General features: G+C 36.2%; 1 protein-coding gene across 12 annotated transcripts in view; it reads left to right on the top strand.

The window, feature by feature from the left end:
- Positions 1 to 11,756, top strand: part of LOC309661250 (bifunctional heparan sulfate N-deacetylase/N-sulfotransferase 4) — an 823,039-nt gene that overhangs the window by 707,873 nt on the left and 103,410 nt on the right. For all 12 annotated transcript variants that reach the window (XM_082462799.1, XM_082462798.1, XM_082462797.1 and 9 more), the window contains 2 exons: positions 5,722 to 5,907; positions 7,992 to 8,120. In XM_082462799.1, coding sequence (XP_082318925.1) covers positions 5,722 to 5,907; positions 7,992 to 8,120 — 315 coding nt within the window. The remainder of the gene's footprint in view (positions 1 to 5,721; positions 5,908 to 7,991; positions 8,121 to 11,756) is intronic.

Genomic DNA, 11,756 nt, shown 5'->3' with positions numbered 1-11,756 from the left:
CTGCATCATACAACCTCTGTAAAAGCATAGTCGATGTGAATGGTGCCCCCTGGAGTTGTTCAGTAAATAACTGACAAGGCTACTTGCAGCAGTGCCACCTCTTGACATCATCTCTTGCTACTCTCCCCCTTTGCTAACGCTGCTCCAAAAGCAATTGAATTCTTATTCTTCCTCAAAAATACCTGAGGTTCTTTGAACTCACAACAATGTATGTACTGTCCTTCTGCCTGGAATGATCTTCTCCAAGTTATCTGTATGGCTTAATCTCTTACAACTTTAGACCTTGATTCAAAATATTACCTTCTCCATGAATAATCTATTTAATATTGCAACCCATACCTCTTCATTCCTCTCCTTTTCTCTGCTTTATTTTTCCCAATAGCTCTTAGCCCTTCTAATATAATATACAATTTACCTATTTCTTTTGTGTAATCTTGGTCTCCGCCCACTAAAATATAAGCTTCCCTATGGCAGGGATTTCTGTCTGTGTTCACTGCTGCATCCTCTGCAACAAATGGCTCCTAGTACATTATAATACATAATAAATATATATTGAATGATTGTCAATGAAGTGGGACTTCTGAGTACCAAAAGTTAGCAATGAAAATGCTTAATCAACCACATTTTATACAGTGTGAATGAAGACTTGCTTAGTCTTTGTGTTAGATCTCTTCAAGCAGCTAAGTAGACCTTCAGCAGGGTCAAGAATATTAAAGGGATGTGTCTCAGTTGCCCAAAATAGCTCTACTTAGAATTGGAAAGTTCACACTATAGAAGCAATACTATTGCTGTGCTCTTTCTTTTTCAAAAGAAAAATCCATTTGTAACACAGAGCTCTCTAGAGATTTGACACCATTTACTAGACTTCAGTCCAAAAAGTGTAAGGACTGACCCAGCCAATTTCCAGGGTCACACAGTCATTGCTTTTATCACTTAGGAAAACAGAAGACAATTTCAGTTCCCAAAACACTGCAAAATCAGTGATCCTAGGATCATTCTCAAAGTTGGCAAGTGATTCCACATTGTCCTTATTAAAAGGAAAATTAGATAATGAGATCTGTTTTCTTTAGCACAAGTGTCACTCCCTAGAAGTTGTATATTTAGGAAGACAAATCAATACTTTAAGTTCAAAAAGTTACTGTTCAATGAACTATCTCTTTACTACAAGTACATTCATTTATGCAATCATCATTTTATTTATTTTCCTTTTCTATTCATTTATTAAATATCTATGATGAACTTAATAAAAAATTTTATTTGCTATTTCCTTTAAAAAATATTTATTCAACACTAACAATGTGCCAGGCATGGTGCTAACACTGGGAATATTAAACCATCCTAAATGTATTAGGTCTGGTTTCACAAGCCATATCTCCTGGAGTGTAAACAGAAGGTCATAATAATAGGGAAAAATGCCATTTGTCTGGCTCTTTCTCCTCTCTGTATGAGGACCTCCAACCATTATTCAGGTTGCTGTCCAGCTATTTGTGGTAGATGTAGGAAATACCTCTTATATGTCCGTGAGTCCAATCTTCCCAACTCCTAGTTTTCTCCTTTTCTTCTCTGGTTCTCTATGGTGTGCCAGGTCTTCTAAAGAGTATCTACCACTGACTGACCACAGATAGTTCTTTCGACCTCTGCATATGATACCTGCAGTTCTTTTTGCCTGTATATTAGGACGTGGTTATCCTATAAAGGGGTATTGCTTTACGTGCTGACACAAAAGTGCTTGCAAGTCATCAGAATTAATCCATTAGAGCAATGTTCTTTCAATGCAATCCATTCCCCTTCTTTTGTTATAACATGGTTTCACCATGGGGTTGACCTGTGACATTTATTATTTAAACAGACTAGTCTCCTAGTTATTTTCTCTATACACTAGTCATTGACTGATCAACCTAGGATTTAACAGTCATATGTATAACATGATAGTATCTAGCTAGACAAATAGGTGTTTCGCATGTATCAATGAGTTTTCTTGGAGAAATACTGGGCAGTGCTTTAGTAAACTCTTCTTCTGTTTTCCTAGTTTCAGACCACTGACATCTCACCTGAACCTCTTAAACCTTTTATACTTATTAGAAAGGGGAAAGACCACTTGTATCAGTCAGATTTCCATGATAGACGCAGAAGCCATTTGGAACTTTTTTAAAGGGAGTTTTTATTCAGCGATTTAAGTGCTTCCAAAAACTTTGGAAGGGCTGATGGAGCAGATTCTAGGTTCTACTCTTCTGGGACTTTGCAGAGCCAGACAGAACTGGTTCCCTAGCGGGGCCACCGCTTTTAAAGCTGCCACTGGAGCTCTGACAGAAACAATAAGTTTTCACCACTGCCCTGCAAATGGGCACCAAATACTGCTTCAGCAAAGATCTTACGTACCAGCAGCAGGAGCCAGGAGCTGCCAGACTTTAGCATCTGCCCACCTACTTCCTTCTGACATCTATCCTAAGTACTTGTAATTGGCTGAAACTTGTTTGCATCAAAAATGATAGTGGCAGAGTTTGGGAAATGTATAATTTTGCTTTATAACCCCCCCAAGTAAAAATAGAGTGGTAGGAGTTCCAATTCAGAAATATATATTAAAATCAATTCCCTTTTGTCAGTAAAGTGCTTCTAGTCATTAACTTGGAGTGGGGAGAGAGGGTCACAGTAGTAGCAACCTAGTAGAAAAGCAAAAGCAATGAATTTAGAGGACTTGGGTATAATTCTAGCTCTGACATTTGTGAACATGAGTAAGTCATTTGCTTTCTCTGAGCCTCAGTTTCCACATTTGATAATCCAGGCCACCTCACAGGGTAATTATGAGGATAATGTTAGACATGAATGTAAAGACACTTCATAACTATCAGGCACTAAGCAACAGCAAGCAGATAGGATCAGTAGGAATGATTAAAGAAAAATTAAATGAGATCATGTCCATTACTGTTAGATGTTTGGTGCTAAATATATTTTATTTTATTCTAGTTTTTGAAAAATGATGACCCTATTTTTATATAGTCTGTAAGTTACCACATTGTCTCATTTTCCAGTCAACTGGGAATTTCATGTAAATAAGAATGATCAAGTTAAGCTTCCCATAAATATTTGTGGTGCCATTTCATATTATGATATCATAGAACTCCTAGATCTTTTCAAAGACATTGTTTTAATAAATAATAAAAACCATGTTTGAATTAGTTTACTCTGTCATTTACATGTCTAATTTTGTAGTCTCAAATGCTTCCTATATTCACATTAGAAAGTCTTTCAAATTTTGTAATTTTTCTGATCTTGTGTAAATATATGTTTAGCTCACTTTTTAGTTTACCAAGTCACTGTGAAGGGTGTTTTAAGCTCTGGACAGTAAAGAATGAAGGTTTCTATAACAAGCCCCTTGATAACAGAAAAAGAGTTTGACTAGGGAATTACTTTTCATTTTGTGTTATCATTTAGATTGAAAAAATATAAACTCATAATTATCTAGTGTGATTTACTATTTTGATTGAGCTCCAGTTGTCAGTGTGATAAGATGACCTTATAAGCAGTAGAACATTAAGCCCCCAGAAATCAATAAATATAATAAAATCCTTTTACTTCCTTCCTACTCACCAAATCAATTGCTTTTTACCTTCTGGTTTTTTCATGAAAGTTCTACAGTTCATTTTAGTACTTGTCAAAAGTCTTTTTTTTTCTGAAGAGACACAGTTGTTTAATATTTCAATTCTCTCATTGTTTTATTTTTTATCTCTTTGCTTCTAGAAGATTCACACACTTATCTAGTGTTCTGGGCCCAAAATTTGAAATAAAATATTAAACAGTGATAAAAAATGGACACTAACAAAATGATTGGTGAAGACTATTAAGATTCATACACCGATGATTTTGTTATTCTTCTAGTCATGGGACAAGACAGTTATGAAACCTCGGTATGAATCACTTGAAAGAGTAGTAAGAGTGTAACAGATTGTCTTCCCCCTTTTTGTAAATCAGAGCTACTTCTCTAAGCAACAGTCACACAAATTCTGTTTACCAGACAGAAAGGTTTGAACACCCTTGACCTTAGATTTCTCTCATGAGAAAGTTCATCTGTATCTCATACCCAGTACATCCACATCTTGGCTACTCTGCGATACTCATCCTCAGAACGCTTTGTGACAATTCACTGGGCAACATGGAACTAACCAGAGATCTAAGGCTTTTTCCAGTACATGCTTCCCAGTGAGTGTCAGGGTAACAGTAGTTGCCTGCTCCCTCTGGTAGTGTCCTAGTAGTTTTGTCACTGGACTTTTCCAACTTTACTTTATATTGAAAATACAGGCTCCTGGAAGAAGTATTTTTCCTCTGCACACACAAAGAAATGAATTTTCCCCAGTACCTAGCCAAAGACTCCAGATCATTTTACAGCATTGATTTCATAATTCAGTCTTTCTACAGTCATTTATTGTAATAGGTGTTAGAAAACACATACTCCTAGTGAAAGAGAGGTGGATTTGGCTATACAATGAGGGTCATTCCATAAAAGAAAGAATGAAGGAAACTTGCAAAATATTTAGGGCCCATCTTCTGAACTGAATGTGGCGTATGACTTAGGTATTGTAGATATGTGACCCATTCACTACTTGCTTATTATGCCAAACTGAATTCTTTTCCTATGCTGTGTGTCATGTAATAGAAAATATAAATGGCAATTGTCAAGTCAACACTTTTGTGTTCTGTTTATTGATTCAGTCAGCCTTCATGTATTACTGTATATTGTCATTTATAACCTCAATTGATGAGATTCAATCCTATAAGGCATCTTTATAAAGCAGATAAGCATTTAAAGGGAGAAATATAAAGAAGCAGAAATTAGAAGACTGCAGATCTGTATCGTGTACTTCACAATATAATACCATTCTTCGACAATTTTTTTCATATTCTTGTTTTAAATTTATACCTCTTTTCCTTTAGAGTTGACTGTCTACCCAAGGCAAGCACCTCATAGTAAACAGTAGGCTTTATAAAAATAAATTGAGCTGCTAAGATTCAAAACCAATCTTCACTTTTCCTTTACCGTCAGTATCCAAAACATCACTGAATCTTGTATGGCATTTATCCCCAGGCTTTTAATCCGACCACCAACAATCTAGTTTAGGTACTCATGTGCCCTCTAATCTGCGCCATTGTAATAGCTTCCTAATGCACAGCCTTGATTCATTTCTTCCCCACTTCTAGTTCATCTTAACATGTTGTCACTATATCCTTCTTCCTAAGACATAGAGCAGATCATGGCCCTCCATGCTCACAGAGCTTCCTGTCTATACTATTCAAATAGAATAAATCCCAATCCCTTAGGTCAACAGTAAAAGCTTATCACATTATGGTTTATACCTACCTTTCTGGTTGTCTTCAACATCATAGACACACACACAGACACACACACAAACACACCCCACATTGGGCTCTTCTGTCTTCCATATTTGGGTACTTACTCAAGTGGCACCTTTTTTTTTTCTGTATCTGTCTGAGAAAGGGCCATATCTTCTTCCTATCTTCCCCCCAAACCGTCTATATTCAAAATTCAGAGTTAATCTTAGCTACACACCACATGCCCAAAGTATTTACTATGTCTATCATAGGATTATAAAACTCTACCCTATTAGTTTTTATATTTCTCATCCTTAGCATAGATGTTTGTGGAAACAATTTTAGTTGAATTCAATTGACCACACTCCATATGATGTTGTTCTGGCTTTCTTTTAGGAGCATGGAATACCTATCAACATGGGCTATGCTGTGGCACCACATCACTCAGGGGTCTACCCAGTTCATATTCAGCTGTATGCAGCTTGGAAGAAGGTCTGGGGTATTCAGGTCACCAGCACTGAAGAGTATCCGCATTTGAAACCTGCACGGTACCGAAAGGGCTTCATTCACGATAGCATCATGGTGAGCACATACCGCTGTGTGTATTGAAGGTTCTTAGTGTCTACATATGGAATGAAGACAAAATCTAACTTCAAAACTCTTTTACATGAGTATCATAAATCCCTTGCCTACCACGGTGGTCATACATTAATACATTGCTTACCCATAGACTTGCTTCCTAAGCTGTGGGGTAGTTTTGGCAAATTCAAGGTAAGCTCAAAATATTGGAAACGGGTTTCATATAGGTCATCCACTGCAGTTTCTGGATTAAAGTTTTGTCTAGGGACCTTATACTTCTGGGGAGTTTCTCCATGTCTATTAAACACCTCTCAAGTCACTACACTAACAACAGACAGAATCTAACAAATAACATCTGAAAGCTAAATTTATCTACTCTGTTTATTTTGGCTTTCAGACACTCAAGAATCTTAGGATAGCATTTTTCATTGTTCTTTTTCTTACATACTATGAAAACAAAGGTATATATTTTCTTTTCAGATATATTAATTAAAAAAATAATAATCTGATGTAAGAATGATATGCTCCTATAAATGAGAATAAAAGCAAACGAATATTAGATGGGAATTTATAATTATTTATTGGAATGAAAAAAATCCTAATTTTTACTTTGAGATAAAATAGTTCATTTTAAAACTTCCATCCCCACGTCCAGTGCCTTAGGTCATGTTCTCATCATCAGTTGCCAAGATCATAGGAAAGGTTTACAAACTGTTCTCCCTCCTTTAAACATTTACATCTTTTCAGTCCATTGTTCAGATTGCTATTAGAATTATCTACCTGTCTGTCTGTCTATCTAATAATTATCTAAAACCAAAGAAAAAGTAATAGTACATATGTTAACCAGAGCTAATACTCAATATTCTTTAATCATAAAACTTTAATATTTTATTGTAAATTGGTACTAGAAGACCTAAAGAAGCCTTGGATTTAAATGGAGCTATTGATAATGCAAATAATAGTATATGGTGTCCATAGAAATCCAGGCGATATAAAAAGTATTACTCTGATATAATTGCAAAGCAAAGTGAAAGCAGTTTTCTTAACTGAGTAGCATGACCATTTGGTACATTATTAAATAAAAACATTCCTTTAAACCAATAGTACACACATTCATTTACCTTGAATTTAATACAAACTGTTACGAAAATTAAGCAAAGAATAAATAAAATTATAGCTATTCTGTGCAATTGGATGCATTTTGCCACTAGATTATAAATAGTTTATTATTCAAAATAAGTTTTGGAATAAAATTATTTATTTGCTTTCTCTGCTGGACATTCAGATGTACAACAGAATTAACCACAGAATATGCAGGAAGCAATCATTAGATGATCTGACTACTACTGTGATTAAAATTTTAATTCAGAGTAGTAAAAACAAAACAAAGTAAAGGTGGCGAGGGTGTTGAAAACTCATTGTTTTGAATCCCAGAACCTGAGGACCATGTAAAACTGTATTTCAGAAACAAGGAGAGTAATGGTCTAATACCATGAAGAATGCAACCCTGGAGAATCTCTATATTTGAATTAAACCAACCCTAAGAAGACTTTTATTTTTTACCATTTCTTTAACATAACTCAGATGGTGGGTGAGATTTATAGGCATGAATGAAAATGCTTTAACCTATATGTGCTATAGCAGGGGTCCCCAACCCCGGGGCCGCAGACCGGTACCGGTCCACGGCCTGTTAGGAACCGGGCCGCAGAGCAGGAGGTGAGGGGTGGGTGAGCGGGTGAAGCTTCATCTGTCGCTCCCCGTCGCTTGCATTACTGCCTGAACCAGCCCCCCCATAGCTCGTGTTACTGCCTGAACACCCCGCACCCCAATCTGTGGAAAAATTGTCTTCCATGAAACCCATCCCTAGTGCCAGAAAGGTTGGGGACTGCTGTCCTATAGTTTTTATTTAGCAAGTCTCTTAATATGTGCATAATTACACCAACATCAACTCTTGATTACATTAAGATTTTGGCTTTATCAGTTAAGGAACTCCAATAGGAATGAAATTTGCAGACTCTGAAGTCATGACACAGTGATGGAGCTTTTAATTAAGTCGTGTCAATGTGCTGCTTTTTCTTTTTCCTCAGGTCCTCCCTCGACAGACCTGTGGGTTGTTCACACACACTATTTTCTACAAAGAGTATCCAGGAGGCCCCCAAGAATTGGATAAAAGTATCAGAGGAGGTGAACTTTTCCTCACAATCCTTCTGAACCCAGTATGTATTCTGTTTATGCTTTTTACTGTAACATCAGAACTTTCAAATATATGTTTCATTTTATTTCTATTGTCAACCCTCTCACAAGAATAGTTGGTAAATACTAGAGAGAAATTAGACTAAATCTCCAAATATTCAATTCCCTTTATAATCGTCAATCAAGAAAAACACAGATTTGTTAAGATTCATATGTTGAATATAACAGTTAAATGTAAGATATCTCAACGTTGTCTCCTATACTTGAATTGTAGTAAAGACATATATACAGTTCTATAACCAAAAATTAACATTCACAATATTGTGGTGCATATTTTGTCTATAAGCTGAATTTGCTTCTAGCTCAAGATATTAGTAGACATACATTTCAGTCTCTAAAAATGATCACAACGCAAAACTGCATTGAAAATACATAGCTATGCATTATCTTTGTATACTAGGGTCATCTGAGGCCTGTTTTTAAAATCTCCATTAATTTTATTTGGAATCAAAGCTAGAGAATTTGTCCCTTTCAATTGTGCCCTTTCATCTTTCAAAGTTCTGCGATTTTATTTCCAGTTATATGTGGAAAAGTATAGCAGTGTGGGAATATATTATCATTAGATAATGTTGAGATTATTTCAGCTTTCTCAATTTTTTCCCATAAAGATTCCATTTCTGAGGCCTTAAAGAGGCATGTCCTTTTTTACATCCCGCTGCACCAATAAAAAATATGAAATAGTGAGTTGCATGCTATGTCCACCTTGTTTAGTATAAGAAATTTTCATACTCAGGGAAAAAGATTCATGCTTTAAACAAAACTATAGCTCAGTTGTCTGTGGCAAAGCTCCAGGTATGTTTTAAACAAATTATTTAGATAATTTATATATGGTGTTTTTAATTCCTGAAGAAATTAAATAAAAACCTACCTTGTGTAAAGATGAAAACTTTTAAATTGGATTGGAGGGATAGGGAAGTGGGGGCAAAAATGCTTCACATGAGTGTGAGTAATCAACAAACCTCCTCAAACTGCGGGACTATTAAAAACAAAACAAAACAAAACGGTCTGTTGTGTTGGGGTACCACTAAACTGGGGAACAGATTGGATGCTCTATGATCTTAGCAAGAAACTCTATGTCTCAGAACTTGCTTGCTTTCCTGTAAAACAAGCTTGTTAAACTAGACAGTCTTCAATGTTCCTCAAAAGTATTCCTTTTGGATATTCCATTTTTTTGTGTATAATTCAAATTCATTGAGACTTAAACGAATCAAAAACGTTACAAAAATATTTTTTGGAAATTGAGGTATGCATGTGAATATTAATGCAAGCAAATGTGGGAAATCTTTCTCTTTAACCCTTCCCTCACTAATTGAGAATTTGATCTCCATAGAGGCAAGGGTCACATCTTCATACCGTTTTCACTCTGGAGCTACATTCCCAACCCCAAATCTGCTCTGGTCACCTACTCAGGGGAAGAGATAAGCATCAGAACACTGATGATTGCCTCCTCTAAACCTCTTGCTCCCCAGGTCTGATTGTTACTGATATTTACTACCTGGGTGCCCATCTGACTACTTGTCATTAAAGAGATGGATTTATAACTGTTTTTAAAAATTTTGAATTCAGTACTCTTTGTAAAACATCATTCAGAGACTAATAGTTGGTCCCTTAAATAAGATGGAAGACTATTTGGCATTTCTATCTTTAGCACTTGTTGTGAACTAACAAAATAGCACTAACCTCACTTAAAAAGCTTACCATTGCCACACAGATTTATTTTAATTGCAGAGCAATAGAACTGTGGAAGGGGGGAGTTTTCAGGAGACTTCTAGAGTCCAGTCACAAACTGCAGTTACTTTATCGTTGTGAATTGATGGTGATCTTAAAGTAGGATCCATGAGTAAAGGAGAGAGACCCAGACAGACACAGAAGAAAGAGCAATGCTAGAGATAGTCAATAGTGTGGATAATATAGGACATTCTACGTATGGCGATATGAGCCTGGATCAGACAAATAATGGTCCACAAAGATACGGGAGTAAGGAATAATGTTGCTCAAAACGTGAACAGCGTAGCTATAGGCAATCCAGGTAGATCCTACTCAGCTCTCTATGGAGACAGGCTGCAAGCAGCATCTGACAGAACCCAGATCAAAACAGGGCTTAGTTCTAGAGCTGCATATGCAGAAGTTACCAGATGTATTAGTCAGGGTTCTCCAGAGAAACAGAACCAAGAGGATGAAGGAGAGAAGAGATTTATTACAAGGAATTTGCTTATGTGTTTATGGAGGTTGACAAGTCTCAAAATCTATAGTTGACAAGCTGGAGTCCCAAGAGAGCTGATAGTGTAGTTCTAGTAGAATTTCTATGGCCTGAGAACCAGGAGAGCTAATGGTGTAGTTCCAGTCCAAAAGCTGGCAGGATTGAGACCCAGGAAGAGCCAATGTTTCAGTTCCAGTTTGAAGGCAGGAAAAAAACCAAAAATAAAAATAAAAACAAAAAGCAACGATCTAGTTCAAAGGCAATCAGGCAGGAGGAGTTCCTTTTTACTCACAAGAGAGTGAGACTTTTTGTTCTATTTGGCCTCAACTGATTGGATGAGGCCCATCCACATTAGGGAGGGCAATCTGCTTTACTCAGTTGATCAATTCTGTTGTTAATCTCATCCAAAAGCATCCTCACAGATGCACCCAGAATAATGTTTGAGCAAATATCTGAGTAACCTGTGGTCCAGTTGAGTTGAGACATAAAATTAACTATCATTCCTAATGAGGAACTTAAGGTGGGAACAGACTGGAAGTAACTGAAATGAAAAGGGGAGCACAGAAAGAGGGGAGGAAGTGATGAATGAAGTAAAGATAATGTAAGCTTGGAATGTTTTGTACGTTTGTCCTATTGTAAATAGAGAGGCATCACAGATGATGGGCTGTGATCAATAGTCACTTCACCGATGTGGAAAAAAGAAGTATTGAGGCTGCTTGATTAATTATTATTTTAAGTTATATGGTTCCAGCAAGGCTGGCAAAGAAGGAGTCTGCAGGAAGGGAATGAGGAAAGAAGAAAACAAAAAATAATACTGATACCCAGCCTTCTCCTCTGGTCTATTCTTTTTCTCCAGTCATCACTTAATTCTTTGTCAGAATAAAGAGTACCTCCTTATTCTTTCACCAAAACCATGCTGAAGAAAAAAAATCTATAAATTAATTGATGTGAAGGTATGTTTTCAACATTAATTAATCAATATGCTAACTCTAAAGAATATTTGTATTCTAACAGAGCCTATTCCCGAATAAGAGGTCTATGATTTTATTATTTTAGGTATCAAAGTTCCTTGGGGAAATATGATTTTAGTAAAAAGCATTCAACATCCATGAAATCGTAGAGAAAGATGACTGACCACCTTTTCTACCTAGGAAAAGTGATGTCTGTGAGGGCTTATAAGTAGGATAAGTGATCATAGTGTTAGCATAAACTCTAAAGATTTAAGGCCAATCTAACTTTATTTCATTTTTTCAATAATGATCTATACTTTCGCATCATGGAAATACTGTAGACATCCTATATTATAACACCTCTCCTGCGTGGTGATTTTCTCCTCTGATTTGTAAAAGATCCATAGAATTTTGTCCTTTTACTTTTTGGTTTTCAGTATGTTAATGAA

The sequence above is a fragment of the Balaenoptera physalus genome (genome assembly GCF_965194825.1).
Source record: "Balaenoptera physalus genome assembly, chromosome: 5".
Lineage (NCBI taxonomy): Eukaryota > Metazoa > Chordata > Mammalia > Artiodactyla > Balaenopteridae > Balaenoptera > Balaenoptera physalus.
The sequence above is the reverse complement of the archived record's forward strand: the minus strand, read 5'-3'. Positions and strand labels throughout refer to the sequence as shown.